The sequence below is a fragment of the Penicillium malachiteum genome (genome assembly GCF_028827825.1).
Source record: "Penicillium malachiteum strain IBT 17515 chromosome Unknown utg000001l:1.0-8184562.0:1.0-8186909.0, whole genome shotgun sequence".
In the NCBI taxonomy this organism is placed as follows: domain Eukaryota; kingdom Fungi; phylum Ascomycota; class Eurotiomycetes; order Eurotiales; family Aspergillaceae; genus Penicillium; species Penicillium malachiteum.
Window position 1 is genome coordinate 333,236 of NW_026643094.1, and position 20,619 is coordinate 353,854.

At 46.9% G+C, this 20,619-nt stretch overlaps 3 protein-coding genes across 3 annotated transcripts; 1 reads left to right on the top strand and 2 right to left on the bottom strand.

Annotated features, from left to right (window-relative positions):
* Positions 1–1,556: 1,556 nt before the first annotated feature.
* N7483_000134 (uncharacterized protein) lies at positions 1,557–11,219 on the bottom strand (the record flags this gene model as incomplete). The annotated part of the gene is made up of 3 exons (XM_057083572.1): positions 1,557–2,848; positions 2,901–10,832; positions 10,883–11,219. 3 exons carry the CDS (start codon positions 11,217–11,219, stop codon positions 1,557–1,559), a joined length of 9,561 nt encoding a protein of 3,186 aa, XP_056949721.1.
* Positions 11,220–13,854: 2,635 nt separating this feature from the next.
* N7483_000135 (uncharacterized protein) lies at positions 13,855–17,463 on the top strand (the record flags this gene model as incomplete). Its single annotated transcript, XM_057083573.1, has 9 exons — positions 13,855–13,978; positions 14,058–14,073; positions 14,128–14,150; positions 14,206–14,323; positions 14,383–14,482; positions 14,551–16,000; positions 16,057–16,156; positions 16,218–17,003; positions 17,058–17,463. 9 exons carry the CDS (start codon positions 13,855–13,857, stop codon positions 17,461–17,463), a joined length of 3,123 nt encoding a protein of 1,040 aa, XP_056949722.1.
* A 793-nt stretch (positions 17,464–18,256) lies between these two features.
* N7483_000136 (uncharacterized protein) lies at positions 18,257–20,604 on the bottom strand (the record flags this gene model as incomplete). Its single annotated transcript, XM_057083574.1, has 3 exons — positions 18,257–18,307; positions 18,383–19,933; positions 20,182–20,604. The coding sequence occupies 3 exons, from the start codon at positions 20,602–20,604 to the stop codon at positions 18,257–18,259; spliced, it is 2,025 nt and encodes a 674-aa protein (XP_056949723.1).
* Between the last annotated feature and the right edge of the window lie 15 nt (positions 20,605–20,619).

The following is a 20,619-nucleotide window of genomic DNA, read 5'->3' on the forward strand; positions in this document are numbered from 1 at the left end:
TGCTGAAAAGTCGGTTGCTGAAATAAAAGGGAACATGAATTCCAAAGACAATCAAAGAAACTCGAATCATCTAATTTGGGCATTTCTTTATAGAACTAATTAGTTAACCAAAGTTCCTCGAGATAGGCTGTCGGTGTTATACCGTACACCTGTTCAAGTTGGATATAATCACCTCAATAACAACGTTGAAAGCTGCTAGTTTCTGGGGATATGTCATTGCAGGCGATCAATCTCATGTTCAAAAATGAGCGAAGCTTGGAAGATGCCCCATCTCAATGGACGTGGCGGGGATGCCACATAGTTTCTTTTGATGTTGTTGCAAAGACCTTGAGACCAGCAGATCAAATTTGAAGGTGCGGCTTATAGTTGAAAGGGGCATTGTCTCAAAGAAAGTGAAAGCGATGTGGCCATTTTCAGTATTCAAGTCCAGAGGTAACCCTTGAATAGAGAGAGCTGTTTGATTCGGCTTTCATCTCAAAGAAGTCTTCCTGGTCAAATTTTCCCCTTTATCTTGAGACGCAGTTTGAATCTGACAGGACATATCATTGGCAACTCGAAAGGACAACTGTAACACCCAAAAAACGACGAGAGAAAGGGGTCGAGCTTTAGCACTTTTGAAAGCAGTTGTTGGAATTCTATGATGCAAAGACATTCCACAACAGTTGAAGAACTGTAGTTTTTCGCTCTGGGCTAATGTGCATTTCAATAGGCATCTGGAGTCTATAGCACACAAGTCTCACGCCGCGCTGCTTCGCGCGACACTCTAGCCGCGGAATTGGCGAACGTATGTTCTCAACACTCAAGTGCTTGGGCAGGAAGCTCGGTCAAATGTACTTTATCATCCCAGTTAGATTCCAAAGTTAACTTCAAGTTCCTGCACATGCCAAAGTGTGTTCACATCCTCTCGGAGAGTCACATTTGGTCACGTACTACTTGAGTACTTAGTCAGGATCATATAGTACACGGGTATCTAGTAGTAAATTGGTGACCTACCTCTCTTTTCATGTAAGTATTTACGGAATTCTAACATTTAAAGGGTACCTATATACTATAATGATGGCCTGGGTCCACTTAGATGAAAATAATACTAGTAGCTGCTGTGCAGTTGGATATAGGAAACTAGTAGGCCTACTGAGATAAGCTGTAGGCTGATTCTGCCCCTCTTAGCTCGAGCACATGTGCAGTAGTGAAGAGGCCTATATATAGGAGCCTGGATAACTTAAATCTCCAAATTGGAAGCATTCTTTGTATGTCTTGGGTTCTAAAAATCGAATCAATTATTGAATGGGTTGAATTTTATGGTGCCTATTGATCCCATTGATATGAACGTAACACTTTGAAAGATCATGGGTTGAGTACATATTGAGATCACATAAATTTGAAAGCGCTAGTCCTCTAGGTTTGAATGCGGACTTTCCTGTGAAAATATGGAGAGAATGATATTTCTTCAAAAGAATATTTTAATTGAAAATAAGCAAGATGAAATATTATTTTACATTGACAAAGAAAACCCATGTTGAATTGACCAGATGAGTGACTCGGAGGCGAGATCCACATTAATTTTGCGGCTGTTCAGGAAAATCGGATTGAGACAGCAGCGAACCCTCAATGATCTTGCCAATGTGGGTCTTGGAAATCTCCTTTGAATCTTTGCGAATTTGAGACATCAAAATTCTCAGGAACTTTAACGGGCTCTGCGAGAAAGAGCTCCTGCTGGCCTCATTCCCACTCACGATAAAACCATCCGCCGCAACGAGAAGATCTGGGGTTGTCGCGACTGATGAAACCCCGAGGAACTTGCAAACTTGACGATATTCCTCATAACTTGTCAGATAGAGGTGGCCAGAGAACAGGTCCAATTGAATGCGCAGGCTCTCGGGTATCCGCACCTTCGCGCGCTGCGGGACGGTGTACAGCCTCAGGTCATCCAATGGAGCGAATGCTCTGTTTTGGCGGGGTCCATAAACCTCAAGCGTGACATGCATTGAGTCCCGGATTTCATCGATGAGTTCATTGGCTTCATATGGGCTGATAATAATCAAACGGCCATCCCTTCTGCATTCTTCCTCATGGAACATTCGGAATGTTAAAACCCAGCGCACGGGCCTTTGAAAGCAATCCAAGTTGCATGATGATCTTGAAGGGGCCTGAACAGTTTTGCAAAAGTCTGCAGTCGCGAGGAGTCCTGTGGGAAATTCATCTATGTCCAAGTGTGTGGCCGCAGATGTTGAGCTTAACGCTTTGAAGGCGGGCTGCCAAGCTGAAGAGGGTTCTCTCAGTTGACCCTTACGGATCAAATGCAGGAGATCTGGATGGATCTGGTGCTGCATGGCTGGAATTGGTTGAGGTCTTTCCACTTCTCTCTCACATTCAATCTCTGGCGCAAGTTCGCGTTCCTGCTCTTCCTGGAGAGCCGCAGAATCATGCTCAAGACTCCCAAACTCCTGACACCGCTGATCAATCAAGCCCAATCTTTCATTGGCCTCCCCTACAGAATCAGGGAGGGATGTGTTGTCCTGAAGAGGTGAGTAACGATCTTCAATCGTTTTGTACTCCTCCTCCAGAAATTCCTCAGCTTGCTCTGGTGAAATGCTGGAGCTTTCACTCTTGAAGATTCCATCCCAAAGGGAACGCTGGCGTTCATAGCGTGAACCCTGCAGTGCCCAAAGTGAAATATTATGCTTCATGTCACCCCAGGTCTCAACGACAGCCCATTGAAGAACCTCTGAAACTTCGATTTTCGACGTCTGATCTGGCCCACGCAAAGCAAAAATGCGGTTCTGAACCTCCGTTGGAATGCAGAAGACCACCGATTGGCCGTGGCCCAATTTCCTCATTCTCATGCATGCTTGATTCTTATTAGCCTTGTTTCTCTCATGAAATGATGGAAGCAAACCTACCTTGCACCAATTTATCCTTAGTTGTCTTCGGACCCAGAGTTACCGCTGCGCGATAGCTCTTAGGAAGCTTCAGGTCAATTCCTCTTGTATGAACTTCATCAAGGAAAATAAAGCATGCCTCCATTTGCCTCGCAAAGGGAGAGATTTGTAGTGGCTCCACCAGTCCGCTGTGGTCAATCACACATATCTGGTCCTTGTCGTTCACAAAGACCACGGCTTGAACCGAGTTTTGCATTGCCGCCTGTGATGAACGTGGAGTTGAATGGGGCGCTGCATCAAGTAGTGAAAACTGCCTGAGCAAATATTGTGCCATTGCCTCATTATTGAGTTCGAGGAACTGCGCTCCGACATCAAGGATGACCCGAACTGATGGTTTCAGTTGCAAGATTTGATCGATCAAAGCCTTAGTGTCAGTCTTATCAGGGTCTTCCGACCGCGAGGTGTAGGCTACCGAATTTTCCTCTCGCAAAATGTTTCCAATGACCAGAGCATTTGTGTGAGTTTGCTCAGGTATGTCGAGCTGGCAGACATCAAGTGGTAGAACCTTCCGTGAATCATTGGTTCCACTGAACCCGACAGTTGGGTGCGTTTTGATTTCACCGACATCCCATCCCGACGCCGAAAGCTTATCCGGAAAGGCCTTCAATTCTTTGGGAAAGACGATTTGATTCAGGAAAAAGTCCACCGCGGCTTTCGAAAGGCGGAGGAATGGAAATATGTTCTTTATGCAGTGATGGCGATCCTCCAAATTCACGCCAACCAGCTGGTGATAGGCCGGTGGAAGCATTGGTGCGTCACTAACCCAAGCTTGATACTCAATATCGGCCTGGTCAGTTTTGGAAAGGGCCTGGAAAGCCAGGAACAAATCTTCATCGTCGAGTCCTGCGTAGTAATAGTGCAGACAGGTCAACAAAATCACCACGTCAGGGTGACTGAACTCAGAACGAAGAGAAGGGCTGTCTTTGGCTCGGTATGGAACACACAGCTTTGTAGAAGGATTTCTGTTCGAAGCAGGGCCAAAGTTCACGCGCCACCGTTTTTGCTGTAAGCAGAAGGCGAGAACACCCTCAGCAAGCAAGCCTCGTACCAGAAGTAAAGCGTTTCTCGTGTCTTGACCCCAAAATCCATTATCTCCATGCACTGATGCAATATCGTCAAGAGATGGATCGCGCTCCATGATGTAAGCCCGCACTGCATCTCTCACAGATTGGGGTTGTCGTGAAACAGGTAGACAGCTCATGCCATTCTCACAGATATGTCGCCCTATGTGATCAAAGAGACTCTCTCTTGCATTGTCATCAAGCAACCGAACCCGTGGAAAGCCATAATTTTGATTTTCGCAGATCTCAATGGCATCAGGGAATTCGGAGCTCACAACCTTAGAGTACTGTTCCACCAGGCCCAACAACTCCTGAATTATCTGCCATCTGTGAGGACCAAACTCCAAATTGCACTGAGCACCCATAGTGTAGATCAATTCAAACTTCACGTTGAAGTTTTCATCACTTTCGTCGACAATATCGTATGAGTTCTCTTTGAGGAATTTCAGAATCTGAAGCACTGAATTGGCGACACCCAACTTGCCAGCGATGAAGAATTCAAGGCACATCAGCTTCAGTGAGAGAATATGCTCTGGCTGAATCAACAAAACACCGCACTGCGACATGCACTCCCGGCACATCTGTAGAATTGCTATGGCTTGTGCGTTGTTGAGGTTTAAAGAGCGTGAGATAGGCATGTAATAAATACGCCTACCAAGGAGGCCGCCTAGCTTTGCAATGAGAATATCCATCATCTGGCGTGACTGCGGTTTGGCCACAGTAACACGAACCAAATGGGAACCATCCGCCAGACTCGCAGCAACAATAGGTACAATGACGGTTGACTTTCCTTCCCCCATGTTAAGCTGTAAGACATAGTTCCCTCCGGGAGCACTTTCACGCATGACCCTTGCAATCTCCTCCTGGTTCTCACGAATGAGAAGCTGGTTCTCAACTTCGAGAAGAAGAGTCTCTGGAAATTCAAGAATATCCCAGTTGGTGTGTCCAGGGTTTTGGATTTCCTTGATCAGCTCATCTGGACTGTTCGCAAGTTTGCAAAGTCTCTCAGCTCGTTGAACAGCTGCAATAGCACATCCGTACTGGGTAAACTTTTCCTTTGACTCTGCGTCTAGATGCTGCCATCTTTGACGAGATAATTGTTCTAAGAGTAGACTTGTGCTCAATCTTGGATATTGTCCAGTGTCAAAAGCCAAAGAATTCACCGCAGCTAAAAAGGAGAGCCGATAGTCATCCGAAGTTGTGGAATCCGTGGAATATGTTGAGTCAGTCGAGTCCGTGGCATCTCCGGCATCTCCGAATCGAAGAAGTCCATCAATAATCTCATCATGAGTCTGGGTAAGATGCTTTTGACACGCATGAAGATGCTCAACAGTCAATTGTTGCAAATTCTGCAACTCGTCATGAAGGTGTCTGTTTTTCATAACACCGTTCAACGAAAGCACGCTTTGTTCCAGCTGCTCAACATACCACTCTTCGTATTGAGACGTGGCTCGACAACGAAGGGAGTCAATCAAGGCTGATATCTTCTGACTTGGCTTTGTTGGTTCGGAGGTGATTTCGAAGTGGCTGCCCAGCTCTGGTTCCTTCCAATGGTTTGTATCAGACCAGCTATGAATCTGAAGACAGTCATTGAAGGTTACAAAGCCCCGCTTTGATCCCTTGTTCGACGGTCCTTGTTGATACGATTCGGGGCTGTACGGAGCCAAGTGAACGGGTTGTTGTCTTTGATTCTGATATGCAGTCACAACTTCCGTGAGATACTCTCTTAACTCCCAGTTATCCATCCAGTCATTGAATGATTGAGTAATGCCGTCCATGAGCTGAGTTGTGTTCAAATAGCTTGTAGCGATGGGCTGTACATTTGTGTCAAGAGGTTCAAGTGATCTGGATGGCCACTGTGTGCTGAAGTGATTCACGGCTCTGTCAAATACATTATCTCTATTTTGATCAATGACCCTCTGGACACGGGAATCAAAATGGTGTTGTGTCTCATTTTGGTTTTGTGAGAGCTGGGGACGTGGTGTATTGGAGAGCTGTGCCGCTATGATGTGCGCATCCAAGACAGAACTATTGAGCGAGAATCCCTTATGAAGCTGAAAATTGTTTCGATCCGGTGGGAAATTGATTGAGGTGTCTCGAGACTGGAAGAGATAGGTCATGATCTCAACAACACTCATCTCAATCTGACCAGAAAACGCAATGGCCGCTAGCCAGGTCATTATCCTAAATTTATTCAAGTTCTGCCCTTCCGAGACTGCAAGCTGGTGGATTGGAAGCCAATTCTCTGTAAGGAACTCTTCTGGGTTGAGCATCCATTCACCATCATACTTTAGTCTTTGAACTTGAATCTCACGTGTCCGGCCCCGAACTGCATATCGCGTGGAGAGCAATTTCCAGAGGGTGTTGACCATTTCTTTTGCCACAATGGGCCGGGTGCGTGAGATGTCTTTACAAATCATTTCTGAAATGGTGAAGCTCCTGAGAGCGGCATCTGCATTCGGCGCACTCTTCAAGTCTCTGTAGAATTGATCATGTGTACACGTATGCTGTTCAGCACCAAACCCAGAGACTCTAAAACATGAGGTGCGAATTTGATCTCTCTGTGAAAGCACTTTATCAATGTGTGGGACTGATGGGTCCCAGTGTCTCACATCTGGATACAGGAATTGTGTCCGTTTATTCTGATCACGAATAGACTCCACCGCATCCAGAAAGCCTGGGTGCTGGGACATCACTGGTAGGTTTCTCTTCCAGATCACCTGTTGCATGACACGCAGATTCACGGGATAGTATTGCCTTAGCGGGGTAAGCGATGCTAGATTTTCCAAAAGCCTGCTTTCTGCCTCACCCAGGTAAGTAAAAGATCTCAAAGATGCCGACCGAAGAATTGACAGCGCTTGCTCAGTGCCTGTTTTCCTCGTTAGAGGGTCAGGTAGACAAGAAGATGTGACAGCGTGCAAGCATGAAAGGAAAAGCTTGCTTCGAAGACTCCCATTGTCCGCCAGGTAGCCTATCTGAGTATCAATTGCATAAGCTTGAAGCTGGGTCTCATTTTCCCAGAGTACATCCACTTTCACATGACCCTCATCCTTGCTGATAGAAAGGTCCCCTTCAGGTATTAACACTAGCCGCTCGCGTGAGCCTGGTCTCCCAAGAAGGAGCTTGCTTGATAACCCAATCAATGAGTCCAGTGACTGATCCTTGTCAATCACCATATCGGGATATTGTCGTGATGAAATGTATGTGGACCTGTTCTTGAGAGTGAATTCTAGACGCAGTCGTGGTAGTATGATATGCACCGTGGCAGATAGGTCATGCAAAACACAATGCACTCTTGATGCCTTCTCAATTGGCTTCAGAATTTCAGATATGAAACACGAAGTTGAGCTTCCCATGGCCACCACCTTCTGTCCTTCTTTTTTCAATTCCCATCCCGGTTGCCATCCCGAATCAAACTTGCATAGTTGCCAGTCATCACGGCGCAATGACCAGGGATCGTTAATCGGGCGGAACTCCACATGCCCATGCTCAACGCTGTACCAATGCACATAGTTGTTGATGAAGCTGTCGGGGAGGATCCCCTCAAAGACTGTAGGCGAGACAAATTGCCAGGTACGGCGACCCTTCACCGCAGTAACATGCAAGGCAGATCCCATCGAGTTGGTAGGTTGAGTCTTTGAGAGATGCACATTGTAATCGCGATATTTGGATCGGCAAGAGAACTGCATACCCGGTAAATCACTCGGCATGACTTCAAGTTGAGATTTTCCAAAAAGGACGGCATAGGTATGATGGGACTCATAATCCGCAGGCAGACGTGCAAGTGGAAGGCCGTTAACTCGAAGGTCTCCGGTCAGAAGGTCGAAGTGAACTTCAATTTCTGAGTCCTTTTGACGTGTCACAAGCCAATGATGATGATTGAAGCCATCCAGTCTTGACCATCCTTCACCTGCCTCATATGCGACCCAAGCCTGCGCAATTGCCAAGTCTATTCCGCGGTCGGATTGAGCAACAATGCGACTAACTAAAAACCTGTAGTTGCGATAGCATTGAACCTGCCACCGGTGAGCGAGAATGGAAGACAGAGATCCTGCCTGCATCGAGAGACAGTTTTGACCATCACAAATCACCATACTGCATTGCAAAAAGAGCGAAATTTCAGCAGATGAAAGAAAGACCAGGGGAGGGTCTTGCAGATTGAAGGTTTCACTGCAAACAAGCGCAATATGGGCAGCCTTTCCAATCAGCATTGATTTGTCGTCGGCGTCCACAGTTTCATTTGCCTTCCCCTTGACTATGCCAACCCACCCAAATGCAATCTCACGGAGTGATTTGAGTGTTTCAAGACACCTCTCTTTGATGAGTGTAAATGGAGAAAGTAAGAAGACTTTCTGAGTGATGAGTACCAAATTGCTCAATCCATTGATCATTTCCCAGTTCGCTTTTATGGAATCTTTCACCTCGTTGATGCGTGATAGCAGCTGGAATGTGAAAGCATCGTCCTCCAAAATGGCATGACCTTGTCTCAGATTCTCGCTCTCCCCATCCAATGGGCCGACTTGATTGGCAATCTGCAAAATGAACATTGCGGTTTCAACCTTTTTCATGTCCAAAGTCCCTGAACACAGTTCTAATAGGATATTCTGCCATTGAATCTTCAATCCTAGTGGTAGAGCCGCCAATGACCTGTATTCCTCCAAAGAGAAGGTTTTCGGAGCTGAAGACTGTGTTGAAATCACACTGTTTGGTGAAGGGCCATTTGGATCTTTCGCTGGTCGTGAAAGAAACTTTTGCAGTGCTGAGCTAGCTGGTGGGAGCTGGTACGTGCAGGACTCTTCTACTTGATTTTCCCTCTCAAAGTCAGTTATGAAACAGTCTTTTTGAGAATCAAAGTAGCGTAACTTGAGCCCGTTGTTAACACAGATGTCATTGGGTGTCACGTCAGCCATATCTCTATCTCCTCGGTGCGTTTTGTCATGTGGTTTGATTTCCGAAAGGAGGGAGATTCTTTGGCAGTGCAAGCGGTTTGCACGATAAGCGTACAGGCCAGAGTAGTGATGGAGCGGGTATTGGTATCGTGGAAGCCTTTTTGCAGAATAGTCACAATAAAGACAATCCAGAAGAAAGAAAATGGTGGTATCACGCCATTTTGAAAATGTCTCGGGGGGCATCAGCTCAAACACTACCGATTTGGCTTCTTGTGTATTCAGAGGCAAGGGCCACTCATGAACAGTGATACTGATACTATCAGCTTGACTCTTGTGTCCACACTTGATGCAAGAGTTCTTGTGTCTGTTTACCGTGTGGGTGCGCAGACCACGACGGTGATAGTACACAGTAACCTCCTCATATTCGCATTCCAGCTGTGAGTATAGCTGCATCAGACTTCTGTATCTTTCCTGTTTTTGACGAAGCTCAGCCAGCTTTTCACTCCGGTCTTCCCTTGCCCGTTTCTCAATTCTGGCAAGAAGCTGCTGATGCTGCGGCGAGCTGTTGAAGTACCGGACGGAGAAGGATGAAGAAGTACCAAAGTGATTGAAGATAGTTTGGCCGCCATATTTTACCTGACATTGACGATGGCTCAGATAGTCTTCTGCCTTAGCCATTCTGTTCATCTGGGATGGGAAGGGCAACAAAAGAGATTGAAAGCACTCTGCAGGAATACAGGGGTCATAATCAGCGAGCATGCCGTGCACACTGATTGCAGTTTTGTCACAGGCTATCCATAGCTCGAGGAGGGTAAGAAGCATAATTGATGTAGCCTTGGGGTTCCCAGAGTACCACATCTTCGCCGCACTGTGGTATGCCTGTATCAAATTGGCCAAAGCACCACATGTGGACTCCTCATTCTGGTGGACAGTGATCCATCTATCCAGATGTTTTTCAACCCATTCTTCCACAGTTGCAAGGTGAAAGACTCCATAGCCAGGGTCCCTGTGGCTGGAGAGGTCTGGAAGGTCATGATCTTGATAGACATTGATGCTAAATGCAGGTGAGAAGGATGACTGAGATTCTGAGTTTTGACCTCTTGTGGAGATCTCTTGCAGGTATTTCTCGAGCGCAGGAATGTCGCACTGGGTATCCCGCTGGGTGTCCAATAATGCTAGCCGTCCCAAATCCAAGGACCTGCGATCACTCATCATAGTCTGTAGCCATTGATTCTTTGTTTTTCTGCTTGTAAACTTCAAGTTCCGTTCCAAAATGGAGAAACAATCAGGATCCAGAGGTGCATCAAGTTTCAACAATCGACGTGTGACTTTGGCATTCATGAGAAACAACTGTTCGTTTGAGATAGCAGAGGACGCCTTTCTGGCAAGATCACTCATGAAAAAAACCATGAACTCCTTGTAAGCCTGTCGTCCAGATACTTGATTCAATGACCTAACTAGGACTGCCTGAAGGGTCACTCGCACGAAGATCCACAAAGCTGATCTTCTCCATGGCTTTCGGCTGTCATTCCACATCACTTCTTCACGGATGCGCTTCTCAATTTGCACGTCCTCCATGTTGTTTGATAAGGGACGCAGAATTGACATCAGAAATTGCGTAATCATCATCGGATCGGTGGTGTCTCTGTCCTCATTGTGCAGCTGTTGCGCCTTCTTAACCTTCGGCTTTGTTCGTGCAACTTTCTGATGGCTCAAACAGGCGATTGTCTGTCCAACTGCTTCAAGGAATTCCGGATTGTTGAAATGGACCTGGTCCACAGCAAGGCCAGGTCCCGGGAAGGTGCGCACAAGGCGACCAACGGTTTCAATGACGGCTTCGTTACGTGCTGACAATTCAAAGAATTCAATGTTGACTTTGTCGCCCTTCCGGCTCATCAAAATACCCGCATTCTGCTCTCGAACAAGGATTGGAAGGATGCCACCTGTGACATGTCAGTATTTGAAGTGAGAGTGAAAGGGGTCATCAAAATACCTTCAGCTTGCAATGTCGCCATCATAACGGTCAACTTATTCTCTGATACTTCACCTCCTGCGCCGAGGATTTTAATCAGACGCTTCATTGTCACAATCAGAAACTCAAAAGCACTCTGAGTGTTATGATTTTGCAATTTCATTTTTTCATCAACGAAGCTGCGAAGGGAATCTACAAGCCTCTTCAGAAGCAAAGCCTCGAAAATAGAGTTGTAGTCATCCCCATCAGGAAGTTTCGGAGGGAGGAAAACATGGTGAAAAATGTATTCAAAGAAGCCCCGAGAAATCTCAGGCCGGGCCCGGATTGACAGGGTTGTTTGGGGAGCTGGGGAACTCATGGTAGAGAACGGCGGCCTGAGAACGATGTTTTCTGTTTTTTGGTTTTCTTCGGTCTGTTTTGGGGTTTGAAAAGGTGAGAGTTGAACGGTCTAAGGATTTGAGGTTACTCATTAGTCTGACTGATGGGGAACCTCAGATCGATATCATAAGACATACCTGTGAAGCCGTCCAGGGTGAAGTGGTTGAGTGTTAAGGGGTCGAGCTGCAGATCTTGTAAAGGTGATAGATAAGCTTCACAAGGAGTTGGGAAATTTTGAGGAGTAAAGAGGGTGAGGGAAGAGGTAGAAGAAGGAGAAGAGGTTTGGGGAGAAAAGAAGGAAAGAATATTCCAAGAGGTGGGAAATTAATATACACCACCTAGGCGAAATGTCGTCGTCGACGCGACTTCCACGCAACTTCGACGCAATTTCGACGCAGCAAACTTCCAGGTGTCCCCCAGGCGTTTGCACAGACACCTTATCCTACGGGATTCATTGCTTGTGGGATTATCTATATCCCGACTATATCTCTATGGATCTAGTAGCTGTATCTTGATAGATTGACCCCAAATAACAAATCATACTACTGGCTACAGTGTAAGATTGTTCTATCTATATTTATTTGATCTCCTCTGTCACCAGGAGCTTTTGCGTTCCTACTAGTAGCACGCCGGACTTCCATTGTTTCAAATCTGCGGATGTGCAGTGAGCATTCAAGTTTGAGACACGGAGCTCGGCACGCAACATACATATATGGATCTGAATTTAAATCAATGTGTTTGCTACATGTGCAGGCTTTGATGCTGGACATAGAGAGACCTATACTCACAGTCCACCCGGGCGTTGGCAAATAATTATTCCCTTCGCAAGCCTGAGGCCTGGAGCTCTTTATCAATAACTGCAAATACATTGTATAGGTAGCACTTGAGCTAGCACAATGATTTGACTCTGTGCATACTATAAGGGGGCGTAATATTACCCATATCTATAAATTTTTGTGCAGACATCATCTGGATTAACATTGAATGTCAGCCCTGGAGTGTGGTGATGGTATTCAGTACCTCCTACTTTACTCTTCCTGCTAGGTATAGGAATCTCTCTGATACATATTCAATGTTTACAGTAACCACTAGGTAACTTAAATGAGAAATATGCACATTATGTAAGCTTAGGGACTATAAAAACATTTGAAAACTTTTAAGGCTCTATTAGACCGTGACAGGGTACTTAAAAGGATCGGCTCGAAACTAATCTACTTCGAGTTTCCACCAGAAGCTGACTCCATGCCCAAAAATGGATTGAAATTGGCTTTTACTGTTTATTGACCCATGGCTATCATGTATCTGCAAGAGCGTATTATACGGAGGTAATTATGTATGGAAAGCCAGGGCTTCATCATGATATCGGTTGCAGAAGAACTATTTCTAAGGTTTCCTTCCCGAGGTTGACGACTACCAGGGTTACTTCAAATGTTGTGCCTAGTTAGAGGGGTGGCCCTGATTAAGTAGGCACATGGGTATCATGAACCCTGGAAAAGGTTCCTATATTGTCAATGGCGCTGTTTTCTAGAGATTTCAAGTTTGTGGGCTAAAATTGCTTCATGTGGAATGGGTTAAATTTAGGGGCATCTATAGGGGCGCTATAACAGCCACATAGCTAAAGCCCACTTTCCCATGATGAATTTTGATCATCAGTTTACCACTAGTTGCCCAGCCCTGGAAAACTTTCTTAACAGGATATAAAAAGTTTGATATTCTATCTAAGGCTAAAGTAAGAGATATATAAAGTAAGAGATAACTAAAGTAAGAGATACTACTAGTAGTACCTAAAGTGAGAGGAAAATAAAGTAAGAGAAAAGTAAAGTAAGAGATAGGTATCTACTAGTAGCTGAATAAAAGGTATTTTTATTTTTAGTTTTACTAATTTCTTTTTCTACTTTTTTCTTTCTACGGGCCATAGGAGGATTTAGGCTACACGACTGTTATAGGCACCACCTACATGGCAAATCTATATTAAAACTAATTCATGATGCAGTGATACCATCTGTGGAACTTGGCACTAATATAGTAGTAGCCTTAAAGTAATGTAAAGGAGATCAACTTGGTCTATGACACTACTAGTAGTACACTCTGTGCCAGTTGTCCGCTGTGCAAGTGCTCGGGCCGCTTAACCCTACTCCAAAATAATACTAGTATCCATGGATATCGACAGGTCATCATTTTTTTTCTGTCAATCAGCTTGAGAGTCCATGAAGGAATGTACCTGAAGATCCTAAAAACTAAATGCTAAATTCTAGAGTATAAGAGAATTCTTAAATTTAGAAATGTAGAATTGACTTCTTTTTTTTGTCTGTTCCCTGCTTCCGATAGTCCAGATCCCTATCGAACATCTAATAGCCAATCACTCCCGCAATCAACTCCACTGGTGCCGTCATTGTCTCGAAGCTGTCAGGTAGCTATGCGGAGTAACAAGCTGCCCCTCCCTGATTCCAAGGTTTCTTCCCCGACCTTTTTTTTCTTTCCTTCCAAGGTTCTTCAGGCCCTTTACCAGACCTATTTATCTCTCTTTCCCGTCATATTGATTTCCTTTTCAGGTATCATATTCCAATCCCAATCCTGAAAGCCGATCCCTTAGGGATTTCGGAGTCGGGTCCACTATGGTGCTGATCGACAAGCATGAGTATCTCACCGAGGAGGAGAAGCGTTTAAAGGAAGATCGTGAACGCACTCATTACTGGAAACGATGGGGTCCCTATGTTGCTGAACGACAATGGGCAACCGGTAAGTCCGATCGGAGACAAAGCCTGGACATTGAGAGAGGGAGTGCAATGCTAATGAGCTTATCGTGGTTGTGTCACAGTCCGAGAGGATTATTCGTAAGTCACATTCTTTCTATCTTGATAGGCAGAATCAGAGCTAACAGTTCTCAGCGATAATGGTGATGCATGGAGTTGTAAGTCAACCCAGTTGAGAAACCCCTCGCATGGACTCCAGACTAATTAGAAAAGACTTCTCCCATGATCATGCCCGGTCGCGAACTTTCCGCTGGGGAGAGGATGGCATTGCCGGTGTCTCCGATACCCACGGAATTCAGAACATTGCATTTTCCTTCTGGAATGAGAAAGAGTAAGCCGATCATCTGGTTGACCCCGCAATAAAGGGGGAAGTTACTCACAGGTATTTAGTGAATTTCTCAAAGAGCGCCTGTTCGGTCTGTCAAACCCAGAAGGAAATCATGGCGAAAGTATTAAGGAGGCCCATTTCCACGTTGATAATACTCCCACTGTAGGTGACTCCTTGAAAATTGCTGACTAGGAAGGGAGAGCCGTTCTAACATGTCCATTTTTTAACAGCATTCATACATGAAATTTCTCTACAAATACCCCCAATGCAAATTTCCATACGAGGAACTAGTCGAAGAAAATGCTAAGCGATCGCGCTTGGAGCGAGAATACCAGATTCTTGACACTGACGCTTTCAAAGACAACCGCTACTGGGATATCTTCATTGAAACTGCCAAGGAAGGGGATGACGAAGAAGAGCTGCTATTCCGAGTTATCGCATACAACCGAGGTCCCGACCCTGCTCCCCTACACATCGTTCCTCAAGTCTGGTTCCGAAACACATGGGCCTGGGGTTATGAGAAGGAAGGCACCCCTAAGCCGAGCATCAAGGAGGAAGGCCCCCGAATTGCCAAGTCTAAACACCACAAGTTGGGAGACCGCTTTGCTTGCTTTGCACCATCCCCTCCTGTGGGCTCCAGCGATGAGGATATCCAACCTGAGTTGATGTTCACTGAGAACGAGACTAACAACGAAAAGCTCTGGAAGACCAAGAATGATCAGCCATATGTGAAGGATGCTTTCCACCGATACATTGTCGACGACGAGAAAGATGCCGTCAATCCTGCCAAGGAGGGAACAAAGCTCGCAGCCTGGTACGCCTTTGACAACGGCGACGAGGTTCCACCAGGAGAGTGTGCGGTTGTTCGATTCCGCTTCTCCCGGAAGAAGATCGAGTTCGTGGACGAGGAGCAACTCGACGACGTGATCGAAGCGCGTCGTGCCGAGGCCGATGACTTCTACAGTCGCATTAGCCCTCTGCCCATGAGTGAGGATCTCCGAAACATTCAGCGACAGGCCTTTTCTGGAATGATGTGGTGCAAACAGTACTACAATTTCATCTGGGACCAATGGAGCAATGGTGATCCAAATGAGATTCCTCCTCCTCCAGGCCGAAAGGGTATTCGCAATGAGCAGTGGCGCCACCTATACATTGATGATATTTTGTCCATGCCAGACTCGTGGGAATACCCATTTTTCGCTGCCTGGGATACAGCCTTCCACTGTATCCCGCTAGCGATGATCGATCCTGACTTCGCAAAGAAGCAGCTCGATCTCATGACCCGCGAGTGGTACATGCATCCTAATGGGCAACTGCCTGCTTATGAGTGGAACTTTGGTGATGTCAACCCACCTGTGCACGCATGGGCTGTGTTCCGTACATTCAAGATTGAACGCAAGATGTATGGACGACAGGACCTGGATTTCCTCGAGCGTGTCTTCCAGAAGCTGTTGTTGAACTTCACCTGGTGGGTCAACCGCAAGGACTCTGAAGGGAAGAACGTTTTTGAGGGTGGTTTCTTAGGCCTGGACAATATCGGTCTCTTCAACCGATCTGAGCCTCTGCCCACAGGTGGTGTATTAGAGCAGGCAGACAGCACAGGATGGATGGCATTCTACTGTCTGTGTATGCTGAACATTGCTCTGGAGCTTGCCAAGCATCGCCGCACTTACGAAGATAGTAAGTCTTACGATATTGATCGCGCCTTTGAAACATTTACTAACGTCGCCCTCTAGTTGCTTCGAAGTTCTTCGAGCATTTCATCCTTATTAGCGATGCAATGACATTCCGATCCGGCGAAGACAAGATCCAATCGCTATGGAATGAGGAAGACAAGTGAGTAATTCCATTGAAAATCTCTGAAATCCTCGATTTCTAGACACTGACTCGGAAACAGCTTCTACTATGATGCCATTTCCTACGGCGGCCCATGGACCCAGCAACTCCCCATCCGTTCCCTTGTCGGCTTGATCCCACTCTACGGTGTTCTCACCCTTGAGCCAGAACTCATCAACAAGTTCCCCTCATTCAAACGACGACTGGAGTGGTTCGTCGAGAACAAGGCCGACGTAGCCGAGCGAAACATCGCCAGTATCAAGCGCCGTGGTAAGGACGACCGTCTGCTTCTGGCGCTGGTAAGCAAAGATCGCCTAGAGAAGATCTTGAAGCGAATGCTCGATGAGACCGAGTTCCTAGCCAAGCATGGTATCCGATCCATGTCCAAGTTCCACGAAGAGAATCCCTACTCTATGGACGTGAACGGACAAACCTTCGGCGTGAAATACGTCCCCGGTGACTCCGATAGCGCGCTCTTCGGCGGTAACAGCAACTGGCGTGGACCGATCTGGCTTTGCGTCAACTTCCTCCTCGTGGAGTCTCTTCTCCGCTTCTACATGTTCTATGGCGATTCATTCCAGATCGAGTGTCCCACTGGATCGGGCGATTACATGCATCTAGGACATGTAGCGGAAGAGCTTCAACATCGTATGCAGCATCTCTTTGCTCGTAACGATGAGGGACGTCGTGCCTGTAACGGCTCCAACGATCTTCTCGACTTCGATGAGCACTGGAAGGATTACATGTGGTTCAATGAATTCTTCGACGGAGATACAGGTCGGGGATTGGGTACATCGCATCAATGTGGATGGACAGGTTTGATTGCAAAGATCATCCACGATACTGGGTAAGTCCAATCATCTCACCAAGTCATTTTTCTTCATTTCACTAACAATCCCAGAATCAACTGCCGTCTCCCCCAAACTCCACGATCCCCCTTCGCCGCCGCATCCCACTACTTCGATGATATCTTCTCTCGCTCCAGCCGAGGCCGTGGCGCCGGGTCAAGAAGACCATCCGTGCGTCGATCCTCTACAACGCGATCCATCGGAAACCGAAGCGACTTCAACTCCACAATCGCCGGCGATGTCACACCCGCCGCATCGACATTCCTAGATGATGACGAAATCGGTAGTGGCCCGATAAGTCGAAATGACAGCACCGCCGCGCTATCCACGAATGGTGATGGTGATGAGCATGTACACAATTACGTTGAAAGCCAGCTCCAGCGTGTTCGCAGCTCTGCGTCAATTGCGGCTTATGAAGATGAGCTTGAGACCCAGGCTGAGAAGGAGAATGGGCACTAAATCTACTATGAGTAGACTGCATTTGCATGATAGCCTTTGGCTAGATGATCCGAGTCCGAGTCATGAACCGAATTTCCTTTATTTATTTTTTTTATTTGCGACGCTGATACAAACTACATTTAATAGATGTGATTTTCCTTGTCAGATACTTATGACTTTTTGAGAGAATATACAGAGATTGCATTATTTACAAGTCTTGATTTTAACTTGAAGTTCAATTTTAGCTAGTCATAGTAGTAGGTAGACCTGAGTTTGCTTCAATGTTCTTCCTGCTGCCTACTAGTGTCCATCATATCTTAGCTTCTGATATGCCCTTCTAGCATGTCCCAGCTGGCTGGGAATAATACCTCATATGTAATAGGGACGAATCTTACTGGCCTACAATGTTTCTGAATTACAAAAAGGAATATTTTTGATTTGTCAATAGTATTTTTTTCAAGATTTTAACTTTTCGTTATTGACGGCCAATGTTGGCAGATGTCCAAGAGGGACATTGAAGTGGTGTGATAACAAAGCAATATCATTTCCCTGAGCCATGCAGCATGAGAGTGATCGCGATGCAGAGTTAAAAATTCATGAGCGGGTGTGCACCAGTGACACCGGATAAAGACCATTTTCCTATTCATTTTCTCGATGCCTTTTGATTTTGTATCGTGGGTTGCGGTTTTCCGCTTTTTTTTCTTTTTGTTTTGTTTTCTGTGGGAAGGAAAGTACTGAGTACTGAGCGGAGTTGGTATTGTAGATTGGTGTAATTGATTAATGGAAATCAAGATGCACAAGGTGTCAAATGTGCTTAGAGTTCGGCTGCAGCACGGAAAGCATCGGCAGGGAGAGCACCCTGGGCCTAAGAAATGAAGTTAGTATGAAGAGTTGGGGAATATGGAGAAGACAATTTGCCTAAGGCACAGGTTGGACCTACCTTCAAGTTTTCAAAGTTGGTCCAGGCAGCCTGGAGATCCCATCCGTTGCTCGAAAGTGCCATCTCGGTGTACTGCAAGGTCATGTTTGACTTCGCACTCAGCTGGGCAATGAGCTGCTCTTTCTGGAGTTCAGCATCAGTCTTGCCAGGAGCGGGAGCGCCGTAACCGACTGGCAGACCAGACGGGGCAGCCGGGATAATAGGTGCAGAAGGAGTAACAGTAGGAGCGGCAGTAATAGCAGGAGGAACAATAGCCTGAGTGATTGCCTGTGGAGTCTCCGGGACCCAGGCATCGGAGCCACCATAGGCGCGAAGGCAGAGGGCATCGTTGATAACTCGGATACTGCCATCGACCGCGGGGCCGAGAACGAAGGTTCGATCAAAGCTGCGGCTCTCAACCTTTCCTCCGACACTTTCCTCAAACTTGCCATGAACCATAACGAGGAGACCTCCGACGCCAGTTGGGCTCTGGCCAGTTGGATCGGCAAGTCCAGGGATCGGGTTGCATTCTACCAAGTATTGGTTGGCATTGACGGCACTATCAGGGTGACGGGTTGGCGGGAGGGAGTTCCAAATCTCGCAAATCTTATCCTTGCCAGTGTGGCTACGGGACATTTGGGCGGGCAGGTGGTTGATCTTCAGAAGATTGCGGCTCTTCTTGATGTAAGGGTCCCAGGCGGGAGTCTCAGCCTCGGGAGCCTTGGGTGCTGCGACGTTGATGTTGAAAGAGAAAATGGAGCGGTCGTCGTAGAGGCGGTTGACAAGTTCAGTGCGGTTATTATCAAAGCCGCTGAAGAATGGGCCAATGAAGTTGGCGACGATGTCAGCCTCGTCTTGGAAGAAAGGTACTTGAACAGGGATGGGGGTCTTCTTCAGAGCTGCAATTTCCTCTGCAGTGCGGACCTGCACGTTATTCAGGGTCTGCAAAGTGGGGTACCACTTCATCAGTGTGTTCTTGAAGCCCTCATCAGAGCACCAAGGATTACCAGTCAGATCCAAGAACTCAAGATTGCGGAATTTCCAGCGCCAAGAGTTGAATGAACTGGAATCTTTGATTTTGTTGTTGGACATATCCAGGTTCTTCAGACCGGGGATTGTTGCGGCCAAGGAAGTCACAACTGTGAGGTTTTCGAGTTGATTGCCGGCCAAGCTGACGCTCACAACTGCTTCGCGTCGAGCAGTAGGATCTTCGAATCCCTGTGACCACACCTTCATCAAAGCGGGGAAGAACTTGGACTGTGTAGTAATGCTGTTGAAAATGCCCATGGCCAGAAGGTCAGGGTCAGCGGCGAGGCTCGAAAGATTGAGCAGTTTGGTATCGGAGTAGTAACGTTTGGAGAGGATGGCAGACAATTTAGTCTTTGTGTCTTCAGTTGCGGCAGATAGTTCGCCGGTCACTCCAAGCTCACGGGTCAGGGCTACGTTCGAGGAAGAATCGTAGGGTTCCACAGTTATGATAGTTCCAGCAAACTGGGCTCCATTGAGATTAGTCACATAGCTCGCCCACTCCGGTCGTACTGATACAACAAGGGTATCTCCTTCAACCCGTGACTAGTCGAATGTTAGTAGGGCGCAAAGATGACGCTGGGGGAAAGTCGGAATGCCATCCAACGACAAGGGAGGACGCTGGGTAACCCGGCAATGGTAGACGGATAAAGAGGGAAAGAGGGAACAAAAAGAGGAGAGAGCGCGGTAGTCGTTCTGCCCAATTAAACGACTTTCACAAATGCGCGAATGTTGGACCCGGTGGCGTCAAGTTTCGTATAGTGGTGGCTGCTATCTCCGGAAGTTGAACATACCTTGGTGACTTTAGGGCGGGTCCCAGATCTGGCGTTCGCGATCATCTTTCGTTCGATAAATGAGACAAGGTTGGAAACACCGCCGTCGCGATTCTTTGCAGCTGTGCTTTCCTTCCAACCGCTAATACTGATTTCTTCCAGTGGGTTGGCAGTGTTCTTTCCGGTTCGGAGGTTGACTTGAGATTCCTTCATGCTGATGGCCCGCTCAATCATGGCGAGGTCGCGAATCTGCGGTCGGCCTCCTGTAGGAGCGCGAGGAGGAGCGCGACCTCCACGTCCACGGGATCGTGCGTTGGTGCCTCGGTTTTGCTTGCCACCGCGTGCGCCAGTTTGGTCCATATCCATGTCGCCATCTCGGTCTCGGTCTCGGTCGGTGCGAGTAGGGCCCCGCTTGCGAATGCCGCCGCCGCCTCCACGTGCCATGGTGTTGGTTGTTGT